General features: G+C 43.7%; 2 protein-coding genes across 3 annotated transcripts in view; both read right to left on the bottom strand.

The window, feature by feature from the left end:
* Ppfia4 (PTPRF interacting protein alpha 4) overlaps positions 1–3,932 on the bottom strand; it is a 44,976-nt gene extending 41,044 nt beyond the window's left edge. Inside the window, exon 1 of the mRNA XM_033761980.1 lies at positions 3,856–3,932. The gene's annotated coding sequence lies outside the window, so the exon portion shown is untranslated. The remainder of the gene's footprint in view (positions 1–3,855) is intronic.
* Positions 3,933–3,976: 44 nt separating this feature from the next.
* Tmem183a (transmembrane protein 183A) overlaps positions 3,977–21,917 on the bottom strand; it is an 18,917-nt gene continuing 976 nt past the window's right edge. Inside the window, exons 2-9 of one of the 2 annotated variants that reach the window (XM_010645053.3) lie at positions 21,716–21,805; positions 20,564–20,731; positions 15,073–15,171; positions 14,364–14,409; positions 14,036–14,216; positions 11,127–11,207; positions 8,531–8,686; positions 3,977–7,047 (exon numbers count right to left, since the gene is read on the bottom strand). In XM_010645053.3, the coding sequence (XP_010643355.1) occupies positions 6,862–7,047; positions 8,531–8,686; positions 11,127–11,207; positions 14,036–14,216; positions 14,364–14,409; positions 15,073–15,171; positions 20,564–20,731; positions 21,716–21,805 (1,007 nt within the window). In that variant the 3' untranslated portion in view covers positions 3,977–6,861. Of the gene's footprint in view, positions 7,048–8,530; positions 8,687–11,126; positions 11,208–14,035; positions 14,217–14,363; positions 14,410–15,014; positions 15,172–20,563; positions 20,732–21,715; positions 21,806–21,917 lie in introns of both variants that reach the window. The other variant, XM_010645052.3, reaches the window with a different exon arrangement.

Here is a 21,917-nt window from a genome sequence, read left to right as displayed (position 1 = left end):
ACACACACACACACACACACACACACACACACACCCCTCTCTCTCTCTCTCTCTCTCTCTCTCTCTCTCTCTCTCTCAGAGATGCACTACAGGATCTCCTAGGAGGCAGCTGATCACCCCTGTCTCCCCCAGAGTCGTACTCTCATGGAATGGCCCAGACACAGGCCAAGCCCTGGGCCTGATCTCCTCTCCAGGCCCCCACTCAGCAGTGTCCCTTCCAGCCAGTCGCAGGAGCACTCTCTTCCGAAGCAGTTGTCACAGACCCCTCCATCCAGCAACCACCCCCAGCCAACCCCTGCCTGGGTCTACAGAGTCCCTCGTCGCCCACCCACCCAGTGTGGGGTTCCCCTCACAACACCCCGCCAGCACCGGGGATAGAACTCAGGGAACTCACTACTAAATGAAGAAACTTTGATCATTCTAAGGAAGTTTTTCAGATATGCATTTAATTTACAAGAACTTAATTCTTCTGGCTGAGCAAAAGAAAAAACAAAAAATCAAATTCTTTTGACACTTAATTACAAAATTACATTGGACATACTCTTTTTTAAGTCACCACACAATGATGTTATATGCACTGCTATTTACACAAAGAATGTATATAATATGTATTAAATCTATACATTTATAGTATTATTCAGGGTCACAAACCTAAACCCATGGACCACGTTTTGTGAGGGACTGGGGGATTTTCACTTTACTACCTACAGAATCTGATTCACCCATGAGGTATCCCGGATCTCCGGAGGCTTCTCTGCTCCAAGTTAAATATTTTCTGTCACAAAGAGGCCCTGCTTCATAGAACCCACCGGACCAAAACCTCTTCGATTCAACCCAACACTCACTCACTGAGCGATTTCCACCAGTCCAGCATTGTTACAGATGCACAAGGCATGAGAGGGATACAGCTCAGCCCTCAGGAAGCTCACAGGCGACTTGAGAGAACACAGACACACACGTAGTTGGTCCAGAGCAATACAGAACAGCAGTGACCGAAGCTGGAGTCCCCGGGCTGGGAGTCAGTAGTAAGCATCAGCTGGAGTAGGACTGACTGAATTAACTGGTGGCAGTTTCTCCTCCAGCTCTCTCAGAATGAAGAGGCTCCAGCAAAGGCCTCTCAGCCTCTAAGGGAAAGGCAGGCAGCTGCCCCGGGTTAGAGCTGACTTCTGGGGGACAGAAGACACCTGCGGGGGTGCCCAGGTCTGCAGCTCAAACTCTAGGCAACAGTCATGCTGGTACAGTCAGCAGCAGCCAGACGAGGACAAGAGGGGAGTCCTCAGGGTCTGCCTGGTCCCAAGTCTCACACCAGCCTCGAGTGGAGCCTCTTGTCCTGCGGCTATACCCCCATACCCCCAGTGACAGTGTCAGTTCCCTCGGGCCCCTGCCAGGACGACAAATGCTGAGGTCACCTAGAAGCAGCCCCTCTCGGACCGCAGTACTCAGAGAGGCCATGGTCCTGGGTCCTCAGCATAGCACCATGGCCCATCTTTTTATCCTGCTGGCCACCCGAAGTGCCACACTCCTGTGAGCCAACACAGTATGCCCTCTACAGCTAATTATAGGTCAGTGAGCTAGCAGGCCAAAGGGGGGACAGATGGTGACTTCATGGGGCTGCAACACACATTCGGCCCTCCCTCTGACCCCACTCCTTCCCTCCATTTCTCTCAGCTCCCTCCTGGGATGTAGACTCTGAGGCAGCTTTCACTCCTTTAACCCTGCCTACTCCTCAGCATCTCCTCCCCTTGGCACGCGCGCGCGCGTGCGCGCACGCACACGCACACGCACACGCACCTACACAACTCTACACTACTTGGTCCCCACATCTTGTGCTCAACACAATAGCCTAAGGCCCCATAGAGAGTATCCCTGGCATAAGAAAGCCCCAGCTTGATCCCAGGTTTCATTTGAAGGTTTTGCGTTTATGTATGTGGGGGGGGGTATTTATTTATTTATTCATGGTTTTTGTGTTTTGGTTTTCAGCACTGAGGATCGCCTGAGACAGGCCAGACAAGGTCTCTACCACTGAGCTCTGCCCTCTCCCAGCCCCGTGCTCCCCAATACCTCTAAAGACCCCTTTGCACTCTCTCCCAGGTCCCTCTGAGTCTTTACCCCTGACTCATTGCTATCACAGCTCCACTACGCATCCTGTCTCAGCTCCAGCCCTGCTATTTTCAGATGATCATAAAGGACCCACAGCAAAGCCCTGATAACTCTTTCTAACTCAGCTCAGAGAGGAGATTCAGGAGGCTGCCTGCCTGCCTTGCCCTGCCCGGCCCCTCCAATCAATCCATCCTTCATAATCCAGCAGCCAGACCTCATACACTCCGACATCTTGATATGCTCAGCAGCACACACCCAAGCCCCACAGGATGAGGTCCCCTCCAAGCCCTGCCCCCACACTCCTCCATCTTCCCCAGACAGTGCCTCCCTCCTGAGGGCCTAGTGCATTCTTGAGCCCCAGGACCCACTGTGTGATCCATCCTCTCACTACTCTGAGCTAGCCCTTATCCCAGGAAGCCTCCTCAGGATCAGGAAAGAACCACAGGAAATCCTTCAAGCTGTCTTTGTCAGGCGGCTTCCCAGGCTACCTGGCTGGTTAGTGGTAGGGACTTCTTGGGCTGGAATGGAGTTAAAACTCTTGTCTTTGGCTAATCCAACAGCAATGTAATTACCTTGTGAGTAAGAGGGGAAATGTTAACAGAGTGCCTATTACACGTGCCTACTATGGGTATCTTCCAATTGTTCCATGACCCCAAATTGGCTGCCGAAGACCAAGCATGTAGCAGGTCTCTGTCACGGAGTGGGTACCCAGGCGGGATGCTGAACACAGCACTATGTGAAAACAGTCCTAACAACTCTGGAAACAGCTGCAGAACCCTGAAACCGAGCTCCTGGAGGTGTCCCTTCAGCTCACACCAGGAGGGGATCTCCTTGCTACCCAGAGCCTCCTCCTAAACCACTTGTTCTCCTCATAGAGCTGAAGGGCAGCCTCAAGTCCCTTACCTCCCTAAGGGACACCACCAGCACATCTGTCTCAAAGGTGACATCAGCATCTAGCGGTGCTTGGTCCTGGATCACTCCTCCTTCTCAGAGAAAACCACCCACACCATGTTTCCAAGTCCTCCAGCCCAACCTCTCTCCACCCACCATCGAAACCCCACGGCGTGTCCAGGAGACCATCCCTACTGTGGCCAAGACAGCTCCCCATTCCCAGGCTCACAGCCCAGGAATCTCTAGCCCAGCGGTCTCTTCCTATTGCGCCCACCCTCATCCCCACCCCCACCAGGCCTCGGGTGGGCGCTCCTTCCACCCCACCGCCCTGGCACTGCAGAGATGGGGACATCTCTGGCACAGGCTGAGCCTGGCCGCTCCAGGAATGGAGAGCCGGCGGCAGGCAGTAACAAGGGGTGTAATGGAGCAAGCGGGAAGGAAGAACCCTGGGAAGCACGCAGACCTCAAGCTCTCAGAAGCGCTTGCCCAAAGGAACGGAGTTGGCCCTCGAGTGCGCCGAGTGGTGCTTTTTCTAACTCTTCTTGAGGGGAAATGGGGTGCAGTACACACAGGTCCCACCAGCAGACGAGCCAGATTACTCCCGCGAAGCCGAAGGAGCTGAGAACGAACTCCATGACCTCCCTGCAAATCGGGCATCACCCCCCTTCTCATCTCCAAGGGCACAGGGCACCGCAAGGCTGGCGAGGGGCAGGGAGCGAGAAGCCCGCCAGAAACATACACAGAGTAAGTGAGGCTGTTTCCCAAGGCGCGCTAGACAGAGACCCTCCCCAAACTGCAGAGAGCTAAAGCTGGGAAAAAAGACACCACCACCCCCGCCCCCCACCTCGGGCTCTGGGTGCTCACCTGCTTGCAATTGCGGAAGGCCCTGCAACTGGCAGCTCTGCAAGGAGGCGACGAGGGAGCCGCCCCCCACCCCGGAGGCGCTACACGTCTCGGACAGCCGAGCTGGAGCCGAGGTAGCTGCAGCCTCCGCCGTCCTAGCGCCCAGCCTTGAGGCCCCGCCCCCTCCTCCTCGGACTAGTCCCGCCCCTGAAGGGCGTGGTCTGGCCACTTCTCCTGAGACCCCGCCTCCTGCCCCCGGGCACTGGCACGTGACGCAAATGCTGCTTTGCTGCTGCGCGCCATCTTGGTTCGGCCTCTGGAAATGGCAGAGTGCCAGGGCTCTACCTGGCAGTGACAAGGTCTCAGTTGGGGTGAAGAATGCAGCACACACCCTGCCCCTAGCGTAACCATCTGTTCCCTCAATTGGCCAGCTGCTTGTCACCTTTCTCATCTGCCCTCTCCCACCCATCTTTTTTAACTGAAGAAATTTGAAACCCAGATACATTGCTCTTCAGCGAATTGTCACTTGCCAACAAGCATCCGACAGTTCTAAAACTGCTACTATAAAATGCAGTGTTTGTCTATTATATATAGACAGGATGAAAACAGACTCAGATGCCAGAACTCCTGACAATTTTATTTAAAATCCTGAATTGCTCCCTTACCCTGTTCCCCTGTGGCTATTAATGCATCTTGCCCATCTGGCTTGTGAAGTTTCATCACAGTGCCTACTCAATCCTTTGCAAATACCCAGTAAGCACTCTGGAAGTGTGAAGAATTTTTATACAAACATAAACTGAATATATATGTTCTCTATCAGCAGCAAAGGCTATAGGTGAGATAGATGACACATAGAACTGTTTATTATTTTTCTTCCAATAGTTGGCTAGAATTCTGATTTACTTTGGGGGGAAGGCTAAAGCTAAATTTGTAATATTTTGTCTGACCCTCAAAATCACGTACCTATTTAAAGAAGTAAAAATTTAAGTTAAACAGTTTTTAACTTGAAGTTCAGAAAGTTCCAACTCTTCTCCAGGGGGCCTGGAGTTACCAAAAGGCAATCAAGCTAGAAAATGTAACTCAGCCAAAGCGTAAGACTGAAGCCACGGTAACACTGACAACACCCTTTCCCGATGTGTCCTCAGCAGAAGCAATATCCAACATCAAAGCTAACATCATGCCATGGACTATGACACAAAAACTCAGAAGTTGAATCAGAACACAATTATTAAGCCCAGTTTATTCCACCCCCTTTAAGGTTAACTCCCCAACTGGAGGCACACATTCCCCTGACAACTTCCTCCTGCTCCAAGGCATCTTCTGTTCAGGAAACTAGGGACTCCATTCTTCTTTCCTTCCACCTCAAAGAGGCAACTTTTTATAGCAGAGATCTGTGAAGTGCTTTTGGTCCTCAGGTTGTTTTTATTCCTTAAGTGCCCAAACTCTGTTTTTCACTGATCCAGGCTCACTTTCTGTGTGAAGAGATTTAGTGCCACCCTCAATGTGGGGTAAGGCTAGTTGTCAGCAGCAGAAACAAGCAGATGCTTCATAAGAAAATTCTTTAAATAGCAGGGGATGGGGAGGGTGGTAAGGAAAAAACAACATACTAATTTAGCAGTTTGGCTCACAATAATACCTGGCCCCAACAAGTCTTTTATGTTTAAAGAATAGTCTTAATGTCCAATTCTGTCAATAAATATCCAGCTCCCTGATTGGGCAGTGTGGGGGTAGGGCCAGTGTGAGCACAGAAAGGTTATCTGCTTAAACAGAACACTCCCGGCCCTCTTCTCGGAGCACACCAGCTACAGCAAGTCGTCTACCCAACATGTGGCCATCAGCATTTCTGCAGAGACAAAAGGTCAGGCTCTTGCAGATTCACAGGAAGGCAGCAGAGGCCAAGAGCAAAGCCACTGAGCGCCTCTGGTTCGAGGCTGGTTCCAACACGCCATCCATTTCTGGAACAACCCTTAGCATGATAAATGCCCAACAACTTAATGAAATGCCACTACCCTTCCTGAAATAACTTTCTTGGTGTGTTTTACATTTTATTCAGTAACATCTACTTAAATGATTCATTCGTTCATCACTCTTACATACTTTTTAGGCTGATCAGGACTTAGGTAAGCCTTAATCAAATTTTTCACAATTTTACTTTTTAAATTTTTTGGTTTATTACAATTTGTACACTCCCTTTCTCCATGAGTGTACACTCTCCCTATCTCCCATGAGAAAAAATGGGACTGATCTTTTAAACTGTGGATAGCAAAAAAAAAAAGTCCTCAGTTGGAAACTTAGCTCTGTATTTCCTGGCTGTTATGGCCTTGGGTAAGTCATTAACTCAGCTTCTCAACCATGAAATGGAAATAGTTTCACCTGCCTTTCTGGGCTGTACAGATCAGAGATGCTATGTAAAGTTCCCAGTGCAATACTAAGGACCCGTCATAATCACTATCAGCCTTATGCAAAAACAAAACAAAACCCTAAAGTCCAAAACTGGCAAAGTATTTATGCAATAAATATCCAAAAATTATTTTTACGAAAAGATACACAAGTTAATATTATAAGATTCTGAAAACCTTGTCCCCTGCTTTATTGGAGCAGGGTAAAGGAAGAAGAGAAAATATTCACTTGAATTTGAAGGACAGCCACATTGGAAGCAACAGCAGCAACAATTTTAGGTCTTCTTTGCTTGAAGATATAAGATTAATTTTTCCCTACAGAAAGACCATCCATTTTTCCACTGGTACGAAAGAATAAAGAAACAAACTCAATAGCACCAAACTAGGATTTAACACAGAAAACAGGGCCAGGTTTATCCTTTCAAATGCCAATTTTTACACTAAAATGTTTATAAATCATAGTTGTTTTCCTCTTGATTGAACCCTTCTCCTTCCTGTAAGAGAAGCCCCAGGAATCCAAAGAGCATGTGCATTACTAATCAGACGTACAACCCAGCTGCCCCTTGCAAAATGGAATCTGATTACTAATGGACTGGACCCAGGGCTCCCCAGGGAGGGAAGCAGTTAACTACGCTCTCAGGGAGAACGGATACTGCGGATGCCACCAGTCAAAGAGTCGAACACTGTGCACTGGGTCCAGGATGACTTGCACACCCTGTTCACTGCGCAGGCTCCGCCCACCACGGACAGGAGAGTCTTGGAACACCAGTCTCACTCGATGATGCCGCATGTCCGTACTCACATTAATTGTAAACTAGAAGGGAAAAGCAAACTTAGTACCCAAAGTAGCCACGGTCGCCTACAGCTCATTCCCCTAAATGAGACAGTCTAGACATAATTTATACTGGCTGGCATTAAAGATTAATTTCTAAATTAGAACACCAACACCTTTGTAAAGACATAAAAACTAAGGATGATTTTATAAGGTCTTCTCAGCTGCACACATTTAAGCTATACTAAAGAAAGCCTCATAGGTGGATGGATAAATTAGGACAGACACACAGACTACCACCAAGGCAATTTCCCTTTAAACTGAGTTAGAACTGAGAGAGATGACTTGGAGGGATTTTGATGAGATACCGCTGAACAAGTGAAGCAAGATGCATAACACATAAACCTGTTCCCATTTTTTGTAAAATAAACCATAAAATCTCCACATGGACTTATGTAGGCTTACACAGAATTTGTATGAGGTGTATGGTCACTAATGTGACTTAGCCTGTAGGGTGGGAGAAGTGCCTTCATTAGGAATAGCATGTGTGATATAATCTCAATTATATAAAATTATTTGGGAGAGGATTACTCATGAACACATTAACAGGCACATTAAAAAAGTTATCAGAAACTTAACTGCAGTTATAAAACAGTGGAAGTCTAAATCACCTCTGTTTTCTCAATACATTTATGTATTATTTAAATTCTTGATGGGTGTGGTGGTGCACGCCTATAATCCCAGCACTCAGGAGGCTGAGGCAGGAGGATCAATGTGAGTTGGAGACCCATCTGGTCTACATAGTGAGTTCCAGGTCAGTCTCAACTACATAGTGAGACTCTCTCTCAAAAAAAAAATCTTTACATAAAGCATATTTTTTTTTTTCTTAGTACTGGGGATTGAACTCAGGACCTTGAACCTTCCAGGCAGGCGTGGCACCTAGGAGCTAAATCCCCAGCCCCGAATACACATTATTTATTTCACAATTTTTAAAAGCTGTTTTCATTTTGAAGGGAACACCATGTATCTCTGAACAGAAGCCTAAGACACGGAGAAGACAACATGAACTTTCTAGTTGCCAATCCAATTAAAATTTTTTAAAACATGGAAAAATAAGCCACAGGCACATACATCATTCGCTAATCTAATTCTTGGTCAAGCTCTGATACAAAGGTCAGAGCTGATCAGCCTACACTGTATTCATGCCTCAAGGTCCTGACATACAATGCCCACATGCTTGTATATGCTTTATTATTATTCCTTTCACGACAGTGTTTCTCAATCACTAATAATCACTGTACACACACAATGATGGAAAAACATTTCCCTTCCTATAGAGAAGGAAACATACATAAAATATTCTCAGATATAATTAACTTCTCTAACAAACAAGTTTGATTTCAGACTATTTTATTATTCCTCAGAGATTTCTTCCGCAGTGGTTAAATTTATAAATCTGTTTCAAACTCTAGGTATACTAAGAGTCCTCAGATGGCAAGAGCTAACATCCTGAGTTTCCACTTACCAGGGTAAATATCATCCCCATGACGATTGGAATAAAGATGAAATTGAGGGTAGTAACCTGCAGTAGGCAGCAGTCCTGGTCTGGGTTGGTATGAACATCTTCATATTGAATGGGGGGCTGCAATCTCCCCATACACTTGCTCTTTAATCTAGGGGACTGAAGAAAACTAAGAATTAATAAGAGTGGCCTAGAGGAACTAATAATGTCTCAAAGATGTCAATAATGAAAATCCACCAGCTCAACTAAAGCTAATGAGATATAATTTTATCTACTGCCTCTTTACATACATCCTGGTTTCTATGCAGAGCTCAGAGAAATCCTGCCCTCTGAAAGAAGGGACAGGTAAGGGACAGCCAACTCTACCTGTAACACAGCTCAAAATAAACTACTAAGTAGAGAAGACAGGTAGAAAAATAGAGGCTGCTGAAGCTGAGAAGTAAAGACAGGCAAAACAGATCCTGATACAAGTACAGATGGAATGAAACGTGGACAAAAGGACAGGCTATGGCTTCCCCAAAATGCCCCAGACACAAAATCATATAAACTGTTTTCATTTATAAACACATTCACATCACTTCTTGGCCTTTTGGCCAAGATCAAGTGTATAAACACATTCACTTTGAACAACAAAAACAAGTTTAGACTAATTAATTTCAGTACATTATTACAAGTGCTTCCCTTTCTCTTCTAAGAAGTCTTCAAATATATAGAAAGGTTAATAAAATAGTGTACTAAAGTCCTATATACATGCTACCATTGGACATTTTGTTATATTTAACTCACTCCTCATTCTACTTACATATTTAACACACACACTTTGGGAAAGAAGGGGTACAAATAATTCAGCATGAATAAAGACACACATAACCACAATATCATTATCACAAATAAAAAGATGAACAAGTTTCAAATCACCTAATAACCACAGCATATTCAAATTTCAGCTGCCCCCAAATGTCTTTTATAGAGGTCTTTGTTCTCTGATCCTAGATCCACTCTGGATTTACTCTGGGTATTAGATAGTTATCTTTGTCTTTCAATACAAAATAGCTGGATATGAGGACAATCTGGATGCAACATCTGTCACCCCCAATTACTGGTTTATCTGGCTGATCCGGCTGGCTGGGCGGGTGCCCCTTCCTCCTTTACCGCCTCATGTGTGTCCCTCCTGACTCGGCTCAGTGGAAGAGGACCACCTTCCCCAATGGACAAGGACATTTCCTTGGTCAAGGTATTCGAGTATCTGCGCTCCCCTCTAAAACAAGCTCTGTACAGGATAGTTCCTACTCCTTTTCCCTTTAATGGCATGAGTGGACCCCCAAAATTCCCAGGGTTTACACTCCATGAAGTGTGAAAAACCACGAATTTTAGAGTTAAAAAAAAAATACCCATAAAGCCTATTTTTATATTTTAAACCTTAAATATGCTATATCTTCTGCAGCTACATAATTTAATTTACTAAAATACTGCATTAATAACACCTTAGAACATGCAAGGCATTTTGGGAGTCTCTTAAGGATCTCGGGGTTTTAAGAAGAACAATACTGAGAACACTCAAGATAGCTACACTTGGTACAGCAACCTGTTAGAACTTAGTAACACTCTCGGATTGGCTACGTGCAAATCTCCCACCAAAAAAAAAAACTGCAGTTTCCACAACACTGCAGGGGTTTCTGTGAGCAATTATTAGGTTCTAAGGAAAATTCCACGAAGACTGAGGCTGCCAACTCTGAACCCCAACTTAGTGGGAGTACACTGTATTACAGGTTTTGAAACATATTATTTGATGTTAGTAAGGTCATTTCACGCCGAATGTCACAGTCTGAACATCTGTAAACCCTCCAAAACTCACACAGAAATGTAACCTTCAATGTGGTGGTACTGAAAGGCAGGGCCTGTAGGAGGTGATAGGTCATGAGGCTCCTCCCTCATAGGGGTTCAGGCCTCCTAAATGAGGATCCACATGGGGTTTGGCCCCTTTTGGCCTTCCACCTTATGCTCTGTGAGAACAGTGTTCCTTCCCAATGAAGGACAAGACAGTAGGGAGCAGAGAGACCATGGCCTCACCAGGCACAGAACTTGCAGGTTCTTAATCCTGGACTTCCCCAGCTCCATAAGTGTGAGGAAATTAAATTCTGATAACCATGAGTTCGAGGCTACCCTGGGCTACATTGTGAGAGTTCAAGGCCAGCCCAAACTACACAGTGAGACCCTCTGTGGTACTTTAGGATGGCACCACAATGTACAACATAGCCAGTGAAATTCATAAGAACAAGATATTATCTGATTCCAATTTCTTGCTATTACATATTATAATCCAATGAATATTCTTTTATTTATATTTCCCTATTTTAATCTACTTGATAGAGACTAACAATAGTATATTAAGTATGTAATTCAGTTTCTGTCCATTCTCTTTTTATGTTTAACATCATCATTGTACACTTAATGAATTCTGATGTTACTTTTTTAGTGCATAAATTCATGGCTAATATATCACTTTTATCATTTTTTAAAATCAATCTAAACATATTTTTCCATTAAAGGGGAAAAAAAGATATTACCTGAAAGACAATGAGAGGAGAAGACCACATACCTGTTTTTTGAACTTGAAGTTGAACTCCCACATTGGTTCCTGTCTGTTCCCAACAATCTTTCTGCACCAGAAAAGTAAGCACTGCAAGAAAGAAAACATAAAATGGACTAAGGGGGGAAATATCAACATACAGTATAAAGTAGCAAAAAACTCTCTGTTTGAGAGCTCTAAAGCCAAACACAGTCCCAGTGCTGAGATTTTACTTCAGCACAGAGCGATCCCCAATTTGACACTGGTACAACATGAAAAGACAATCCCAGGACTGTTCTGCAAGGAGAAGAGGGACGGATATATAAGTCAACCTCAGAGGTTATTAAGATTAACCCCTACCTTTCTCATCTTTAAAGACAGAAAGATGGTATCTAGACACTGGGACATATTCTCTGATTCAGTAGGCCACTGCTCTACATTAAAACAGAAGGGCAGCCAGTAGCTACCAGGCAAGATGGCATAACCGTAAGGCAGGCAAGGAGGGCTAGCCCTACCATAGCAGCAAGCCGCTCAGGACCTTCTGAGAGCAGACAGCCGGTATGGAATCCACAGAGCTCGGGTTAATTCAGTCTAGAGGAAGCCCCTCAATGGAAGTCAGGCTACAGCTAGGGTTAAGCACAAGAAGTGAAGTACCTCCCAGGGGACAAGGGGTGGGTCGTCCGCCGTGCCAGCTGTCCTGCCCTTCAGACATGCCCTGTACGTCCTGCTGTTCCATCAAAAATAATGGGCTTGGCTTTAAGGGGAAAACACTTCTGCTGCCATCACAACGGCTCCAGTGTCCCACACAAGCTATGCTACTGAAAAGAGAGAGAGGGGGAATCAAATACGAAAAGCTGGAGTCCAGGAACATGGGACAACTTCCTTTAGGCATGCTGGCAACTCCCTGAATGCCATGCACTTGTGGGAATACTAACGGCAAGGCCATGCATGGGATCCCTGCCACAGCAGGTCCCACACCCTCCTCAGAGGATCTCTAACAGGCAAAGAAGCAGCAGCCAGATGGCCTGGGCTTACTACCTGGATTAAGATCTTGGTTTTCATTTCACTTTGGCTTTGTGCAGTCTACTTTTTAAAAATGAATAAACAGCGATAAGAATATGAAGATATGGGTATTTTAGAATTTAAGCAATAGCACTTGCATTGTGCACTGGAGCCGCTAAGATGTGTCAGGCATGAGTTTGCCTAATGCTGCTCTGCTCCCAGCACTGATTCACACTGGCGTGGTTCACTTTGGGATGATCCTGCCCTCCCCACAGTCAGTCCAACACCATCTAAGGCTTCTAGGGGACGGATACTGTAAATGTGCGATGATACAAGGTCCACTCACATTACAAGCAGAAGCAGCTGCTGGGTGAAATTCTACTCTCACAGCATGCTACCCTTGCCCCAAATCTATCAGCATGATTTCAAACTGAGTTCAGCCACTGGTCCCAATCACCTATGTCTGCAACCCTAATTAATTGAAATCAAAAGTATTCTTCTAATTCATATGTATCACATACAATATAATTACCCTACCTAAAGCTAAACTGGGGAAAAAGAATCATTATATAATGTCCGTGACCATAAAGACAAAGTATAAGAGAATAAAAACTGCTACAGAACATCAGATTTTGGGTTGAAACAGTCATAAAAATTACCTACACTTGCATGCATGAGGCCTTGGGTTCAATTCCCATGTATTCAAAAAAATAAATTAGCTGGGCGTGGTGGCACATGCCTGCAATCCCAGCACTCAGGAGGCTGAGGCAGGAGGATCAATGTGAGTTCAAGACCAGCCTGAGCTACACAGTGAATTCCAGGTCAGTCTCAATTACATAGAGAGAAAAAAAAAAAACAACATTACCTACAATTTCAAAAGATACTAAATTTACACAATGATATTGAATGAATAAGAAAAGGACTGATAAATCAATTTGCCTACACAATTATTATCTACTATACTAGTAAAGCTTGGCAAGTGACTTCACTAGAAATTTTATCACAAAGTCTTGAGAAAAGGAGAGAATGTATCAAAGTTAGCAGACCTAACAGAATGCCACAAATGTGAATGTTATGTATGATATAAAACACTGGGCAGATCTTGAGATAAAAATAGCCTACAACACAGGTAAAGCCCTAAGGTCTATGAATCGGACAGAGTGTACCTTACAGTCTCAGAAACAATCTCCCACAGAGCCTGGCAGTAACCTAGCACTGGCACTTAAAAAGTGCTAAAGAAAGCAACATCAGAATCCTTTACAGAGGTCAAGAATAAAGAGGAATGTTGGTGCATGCCTGTAATCCCAGCACTTTGGAGGCTAAGGCAGGAGGATCACTGTGAGTTTGAGACCAGCCTGGGCTACATAGTGAGTTCAGGGCCAGCCTGGATGACATAGCACAACCCTATCTTTAAAAAAAAAAAAAAAAAAAAAAAAAAAGAGAGAAAGCCTGAAAACATTGATCAACTCTTGTCTGAATGTCTAGAAGCAAACTAGAGACCTGCCAACAACATGCCTGGAGGAAACTCAGAGAAAGAAATAAGTGAGTTGCTCACATTATATCTTTGAATCTTGACTGAAGCAACTTTTTAGAAATGTAATATATACCTGTATTTCTATATGTAGTTTTCCTAGCCAAAACCATTAAAGCCATTATATCTAAAGTGATCCAATGTACAATGCATGGAAATAAATTAAGACGAGAATAACAAACACACTAAAAGCAAAGAAAGCTGTAAGTAAAGGAAACATAAGCCAGCCCAGCACAGCAGGAATGTCTTAGAGAAATGCAATCTCTGAGCCCTAGAGGTTTACATCAGTCTCCTAGCAGCCTGGGACCTACCATCCTCCCTAACAAAGAAGCTGAACACAAGCCACAGTAAAAGGCCCACCCCTTGAGAGTACATGAGTCAAACCCCAACACTGATTCTCACTTACTTTGGAATTCTTTAATGAGGTGGGGGTGCTTTCTGGAATGACTGGATTCTTGGAGATTCGAGCAGCAAATGGTTCGTACATATGGTACAGAGATCGGATCACACACGCCCGGAGACAGCGCAGCTTCTCCATGGACTCTGGTCGCAGGCGCAGAGGCAGCGAAGCATCCAGCGTGTAGTGCCTGAAACACGACACATTACTCCTACAATACGTGAGCTGCCTCTCCTGCTCTGGATCAATCCCCAAGTCTCCCAGTCTCTGTATGAGCCTACTACCCTGTTGCCCTGGGCGGCAGTGCTCACACTCATACAAACCACCGTCTCTTTACCTTCTCAGTGACTTTTGCTTCTTCATCCTGTAATCCTTCATTTTACCTGTTTTAAAAATTTAAATCCTATTTCACTCTACAATGAGCAAGTCTCTGCAGTGGTATCAATATAATATACTTTAGTTGTTCAAAGAGAGCCTGTCCTGGAGAAGAGCTACCAGGTTCTCCTGTCATATCTCAGCAAGTTCTCTACTCCCTGCTGCCTCAACATCCATTCTAACAGCCTCCCTGACAATGTGCAGTCTTAACTACCCTTCTGCAGCCACATCCAAAGCGAGCCCTTCTGCTAATCCTACGACCCACTTGTCACCACAATTCTATATGGGACAGCATAAGCACAAAAACTACATGATACTTCCAGATGACTAGGAAATCTAAGAAAGAGCTACTCCGGAAGGGAAAGATAGACATCTGTAGCATCTGAACATTCCAGCTAAAATGAACCTCTGCAGAAACACCAAAATCAGGTCTTTCTGAGAGCTGAAGCAAACTTTTTACACAGAGTAACAGTGAGAAGGAGGCAACAAGGAAGACTCCAATTTAAATTAGAGAGAGGTCTAGGAACCCAGAGCTGGGGTCACAGAGAAAGTCAAAAGAGGCCACCATTCAGGGAATCACAAACAGCTACACAGAAGAGCTATGTGGTCGCACCTTCGGTACAACCTGGTCCAAAAGGCAGCAGTGCAAGTGACAGTCCAGGCATTCTTACATATCAGGGAAAAATTCACGATGTCTTCAGGGCGGATGTAGGAGGCCAGTAAGAGCCAAATATCCATGGGATACTCTTCTCCAGCCCCGTCCAGGTCTTCTGAAATAGAAAAAAAAGAACAATACTTTTTTATCTTCTACTCCAAACATATCTAATGATAACCATTTCATTTCTCCCAGGGCTTGCACAGTTTGAGAAAAAGTTTTAAATAGGTCCCATGAAGCCCCTCAAGCTCATCTGATAATTCTACTGCTGAAAACTTCTGCCTCCTGTTGCCCAAGTGAATAGGTTCTGTCCTTAAAGCCTTTTTCTTTCTTTCTTTTTGGTACCAGGGATCGAACTCAGGACCCTGCACTTGTAAGGCAGGTGGTGGCACCACTGAGCTAAATCCCCAGCCCCTTAAGGTCTTTTTCTAACAACTACTTACATAATATTTTTAAATTTTCAAAGTGCCTTTGCATACCTTATATCACTTGACTCTACTAATTCTTCAACAAAAATAAGGAAAATATATTGTGCCCATTTTAGAAATAAGAAAACAAAGCCTTAATGAAATAACAAATGAAGACTTCAAGAAATCTAAAGAAAATGTTCTTTATAAGAAACAGGAAGGTGCGTGAGGGGCTGTATATCTGGTGAACCACAGCTGCCTTTAGCAAAGCGGCTGGGACTTTTCTCAGCCCCTGAGAAGGATGAGGTTTGGGAAGGTGCTCTGAGGGAGACCATGTTCCAACTGGTTTTTATTGGCAAACATGGCATGTCTTCTCCAGTGTGACATGTAGGGTGCCTACCGTATGGCCTTTGTCTTGTGGTCACTGTGCTGCGTACTCTTTGCTTCCCAATAAAGTGTGCTCTTTCACAAACAAACAAATAACCCACACACACACACACACACACACACACACACACACACACACACAAAGCCTTGCCACTCAGGCAAGGTAAACAGAATCCAAGTTTCTAACTTTTCATTATAAACCCTGCCTTTGATTTTTTTTTTGCAGTACCACCCACCAAAAATTATCTTCCATAAGTGTAAAGAAAAAAACTGATTTTAGGATGGTATGAGGAAATCTCAAGTGCAAACTATATTTTAAAAAAATAGATAAACTGGGCATGGGGACACATGCCTGCAATCCCAGCACATGGGAGGCTGAGGCAGGAGGTTCACCAAGAATTTGAGGCCAACCTGGGCTCCATAGTTCAAGGTCAGCTGGAACTGCAGAGTGAAACCCTGTCTCAAAAACAAACCCCAAAAAATTAACAATAGTAAAAATAGGGCCAGGGATTTAGCTCAGCAGCACCGTGCCTGCCCTGCAAGTGCAAGGTCCTGAGTTCAATCCTTGTTATGAAAAAAAAAATTGTAAAAATAAAAACCAGGTAAGTACAGTGTATATTCATTACTTAATAACTGCTTATGAACTTGTCTTTCCTGCTAGTTTCCCCTTGTTTCACTGCTAGTTTGGCCTATGGTCCTGGCAAAAGGCAGTCAATTTCTCCGACAAAGCATCCCTACCTCCTTCTCTTCAGACCTCGTTAGTGTTACTAACCTTGACTCTGAGGTCTACTATACAGCTTGGGTTTGAGTAACAATATAGATCCCATAAAGACTCCTGTTTCTGGGCCACCCTCACCCGAATCTTAATACAGATCTCGTCTTAGAACTGTCCTAAGACTAGCTTCCTCTAGCCTGGGCAAAAAGGCCCTACACATCAAAAAAGCCCTTGCCCTGCTTCTGTGACGGCTTCTTGCAGCTCCACGAGTCAGTCAGGTTCTTGAGAGTTTCCTCCTAACAGACACCAGCACATCTACAACCACATCTTCTTCTTTCTGGGCTCCTACCCTTTCTCCAATAAGCATTCAAGGCTCAACATATTACCAAGGACCCACCTTCTCCCTCCCTCCTATCTTCCTCCTACTCTGAAAGAGAATGCAAATGGCTATCAGAATTTCCTCTACTAAGACCTATAAGGACTTTTACAAAGCAGAGTGTTATTCAACATTTTTTGTCTTCTGGGACAAAATTCAGTCATTATTGAAAAACTGTCAAGTGTTTTAGACATAATGAAGAAATTTCAGCTAGGCATGGTGGTGAGCATCTGTAATTCCAGCATTTTGAGAGGCTGAAGCAGGAAGATTAAAAGTTCAAGCCCAGCTTGGTCAACTCAGCACCTTAGCAAGGCCTTGTCTCAAAATAATAAATTTTTGTTTCTTGTTTCTTGGTTTTTATTTTTTTTGGTACCAGGGATCTAACTCGGATCTTTGCGCTTGTGAGGCAGGTGGCAAACCACTGAGCTAAATCCCCAGCCCAAAATAATAAATTTTTAAAAGGCTGGAAATATAGCTCAGTGTGAAGACCCTGGGTTCAATCCCTAGTAACACACACATGAAATTAATGGTTAAATGTTTTAGATGTGATAATGTTCTTATTTGGGGGGTGGGATTTGAGTAAAGGTCTCACTGTATAGTTGAGACTGACCTGGAACTCACTATGTAGCCCAGGTTGGTCTCGAACTCACAGCATCCTCCTGCCTCAGCCTCCCGAGTGCTGGGATTACAGGCATGCACCATCACGCCTGGCCGTGATAATGTTTTTGAAGAGTAGTATTTACCTTTTGGCAGTACCTACTAAAATATTTACAGAGATTGTTCAAAACAATCTGAAATGTGTATGACAGAACAGAGGAGCAGTGGTTAAACAAATGGTCATGATTGATAATTACTGAAGTTGGGCAATGGCCACAGGGTGTTCACTATACTCCCCTCTCCTCTCCATTAATTCTTCAATAAAAAGAAGCTAAAAGGCAGGTATGGTATGCACACATGGAATCCCAGCTATCCAGGAATCCGAGGCGAGAGGCTTGAGAGTCTGAGGCCAGCCTGGGAAACTGAGCAAGAACTTATCTCAAAATAAAAAATGGACGGCAGTTCAGTGGTAGAGTATGCCTAGGTTCAACCCCCAGTAGTGGAGGGGTCGGGGGACCAAAAGAAAAGTCAATCTGACCAAAATGGAGGAACCTATTAGTGATAAAGTGAAGGAAGTAAAAGATGAATGAGGGTTAAGAGTCCATAAGACACAAATCATGCATCTAATATGTGACTTGTACCTTAAATATGATATACAAAGTATTTCCCTTTTTTTTCTTTTGGTACCAGGGATTGAACTCAGGACCTCGCACTTGTGAGGCAGGCGGCAGGCAGCACCACTGAGCTAAATATCTGGCCCAAGAATTCTTACAACTCATGAATTTCTTTAAAAACAATTTAAACATGATGGAAGTAATCACACAGACATTTCTCCAAAAAAATGTATACAAATAAGCAATTAAAACCCCTTGAATCACCGCCTGCCTCTCAAGCACAAGGTCCCGAGTTCGATCCCCGGTACCAAAAAAAAAAAAAAAACCCTTGAATCTCTAGAATTGTGAGTAAATCTCTTTTTTTATATACAGGAAAAAATAAAAGCAAAAAAACAAATGTGCAATTAATACATTAAAAAATGTTAGACATCAGGGAAATGCATATCAAAAGCACAGTTAAGATCCCACCTTCACATTCACTAAAATTTAAAAAGTCAGACACTATAACTTAAAGTCAGGGGCCAGGGATTTAGCTCAGTGGTTCCACCACCTGCCTCAAGAGCACAAGGACCAGGGTTCAATCCCTGGTACCAAAAAAACAAAAATAAATAAATAAATAAAGTCAGGCCAGGCATGCTGGCACATACCAGTAATCCAGGCACTTGGAAGATCACAAGTTCCAGGCCAGCCTGCACTACACAGTGAGTTCAAGGCTAGCTTGAACTACATTGTCAGACCCTATCTCAAAAAAACAAAAAAAAATCTAAAATTCAGGAAACAACAAGCATTGACAAGGATAAGGAGAAACTGGGGTAAAAATATTTACCAGCCACTTTGGAAAACAGTTTGGCAGTTCTCAAAAAATTAAACACAACCTACCATATGATCCAGCAATTTCACTCCTACCTTACAGAAAGGAAACTTACCCAGGAATGTTCACAGCAGTACTATTCATAACAGCCAAATAAAAAGCAGGACAAAGGAATGAATCATTGATATATGCCACAATATTGAGTCTTTACAAAAATATTATGCTGAGTAAAAGAAATCAGATACAAAAGACCATACATTGTATCATTCCGTTTATATGAAATGTCCAGAGTAAGTATATCTACGAAGACAGACATTAGACTGGTGGTTGCTAAGGTTGGTGGGGTAGGCCTTGGAAAAGTATAGAATTTGGGGGGTAAAGGAAATGTTATAAATTCAGATCATGTTGATGGCTGCACAACTCTGGAAAACTACTGAATTATGCATTTTGGAATGCATTTTAAGCCAGGTGTTGTGCCACCTGCCTGTGATCCCAGCACTTGGGAGGCTGAGATAGGAGGACTGCTGCGAGTTCGACTCCAGCTTGACTATATAGTGAAAGCCTGTCTCAAAAAACAAAACAAAAAAGAGAACACATTTTATCTCAAAGATTTTTTTTTTAAGTCTACAAGTACAGTATTTTTGTGGAATGTGTTATATAAATCCCTATAGGATGATGATGGTAAGAAGGAATTTTAAGTGAGAAGTTAAGGAAGAATGAAGTTTGAGGAATGCTGATATCAAGTTTGTAATTCTGGATAAAAGAAATATCACTGAAAATAACTGGTGCATTAGCAAAGTAATGTCAATTCACTAATTTACTGATTTAACAAACACAACTATTATCTGATTCTCACAGAGAGAGCTGTAAGTTCTAATAGAATTGAGACCCCAAACACACATTTATTACTTCTCAGCTTTTCCCTAAACACAGCTGACCATCAGAACCACTTTTGCTTTTATTAGTAATAGCTATTCTGGCTCCCTCCCAAGAGATTCTGATTCATTAAGTCTGGGGCAAAACACAGGAATCTGAATGACAGTCTGGCACATTATGTACCATTAGTTTATTTTTCTCTGCTTCAAGTCTTTTCCACCATTAGGAAATAAATATCACACACTCTTTCCTGTTTTCTGCAGTACCCATTAGACATAAAGCAGACATTAATAACTGCAGAGCCCTCAAAATCCCACGATAACATCTAGCTGTATCTGAAATAAAACTAGTTACATAGTTACATGTAATTCATATATATGGGAAAACCACTTGTCACATGTGTTTCCTTACATTTTCAGAAATCCAGAAATGCCAGTTTTTGCCTGATACTGACATAATGTCAATAAATAGCTACTGCAATCCAGTTCACAGCTCCAGAAATCTGACTCTTAGCAATCTCCTTCCTTCTCAAATTTAGACCGAAGTAGAAAGGCCAGATGTATCAACAGGTATCAGCCTACTATCGAGCTCTTCATTAAAAGCTAGATTATCTCCAAACTCTGGTTCCCCACTGTTGCGCCATTTGAATTTCCCACCGTGCTATGAGAAAATGACAGTTCCAATCTATGCTCAGGACAGAACTAATAAGACACAAGCCCTGTACCTTTGTGTCTCTTGCTCTTCTTTTTTCTGGAGACAGTTCTCTCATGGATGTTTTCCTCCTGGGCATCCATCTCATCACTACTATCGGTGATGTCACTGGGCTCACCAGCCCCAGAAAGAGCTTCTTCTGCAGGAACCTGGGAGGCTTCCAAGCCACAAAGAGATTTTACTAGGAAAAAATAAGGGAACAATGAGACGGCACATAGTCCCAACCAAAAATACAGACAGCTTCTCCAAGATATCAGCATCTATCAGAGAAGGGGGTAGGGGGCAGTGTAAGTCTGTTGGAGAAAGCTGAATACTTATCACTGGATTAAAACAGAAATTCAGTATTTAATATCAAAAAAACTAGGAAAGCAATGGGCAAAGTGACTCCTTAAAAGTGCCTACTTAGGGCTGGGGATTTAGCTCAGTGGTGCTGCCCCCTGCCTCGCAATAGCAGGGTCCAGAGTTTGATCTCTGACACCAAAAAAAAAAAAAAAGCAAACTTCAATCCTAAAAAAAAAGCGGGGGGGAAGGGAAAAAAATAAGAACCAAGACATATCATGTAAAGATGTAAAGGTACAAGATCCCAATGATAAATGTATTGTTTGCTTTAAATGTGCCAATAAACTTAATGGGGGGGAAGAGAATGTACAATTCATCCACCAAGAACCATGAAGTTTAAAAGAAAAAGATGAATTCTATTCTCATTTACATAAATTCTGAGGAGCAAAGTTCGTAAGGAAATGCATCCAATTTAACTGTCTTGAACTGGAGAGTAAATGTTATAAGACATAAGTGTCAAGGACCCATGAGTAAAGAGCTGAAAAGCATGAGAAACACCAGACAAAAACACACCAAGGTTACACAAAAAAACAAACTGCAGACCAAAGTATATGTAAACTACAGGAAAGAGATCAATACCTAAGAAGAAAGCAGAGGAAACTAATGAAGAGTACACAAAGAAAGACGACGTTTCAGCCACAGAAACTGTTACGTTTGGCTAACCCTCCCCCTGCCCCACCCCCTCGCATAAGACAGCAAACAGGGCAAACATGCTTACGGGAAGATGACCAAAGGACTGCAGGAAAAACAGAGACCGAGTCCCTGATAAATAAAACGACTAGTTCTGTCTTCCAGCCTGGGTCTAAAAGGACTTGCGAGAGCCTACCTTCCTGCTGAACAGCATTGGCCACGGCTTTCTTGACCCGACCAGACCGCACAACTGCCGGATCCGAGTTGGCATAATCCGCCACGGTCACTGAAACATAGCATTCACTCTCAAGGAAGAGGCCACCAAGACCTCCTCACATCAGGTCCCCGGCCCAGGCGCCCTCCCGCTTCCTGCGGCCGTCGAACTCCCTCCCCGCCCA

Source organism: Fukomys damarensis, unplaced genomic scaffold (genome assembly GCF_012274545.1).
Source record: "Fukomys damarensis isolate Sample0158 unplaced genomic scaffold, DMR_v1.0_HiC HiC_scaffold_11, whole genome shotgun sequence".
Taxonomy (NCBI): domain Eukaryota; kingdom Metazoa; phylum Chordata; class Mammalia; order Rodentia; family Bathyergidae; genus Fukomys; species Fukomys damarensis.
This window is presented reverse-complemented; position numbering and strand designations above follow the sequence as displayed.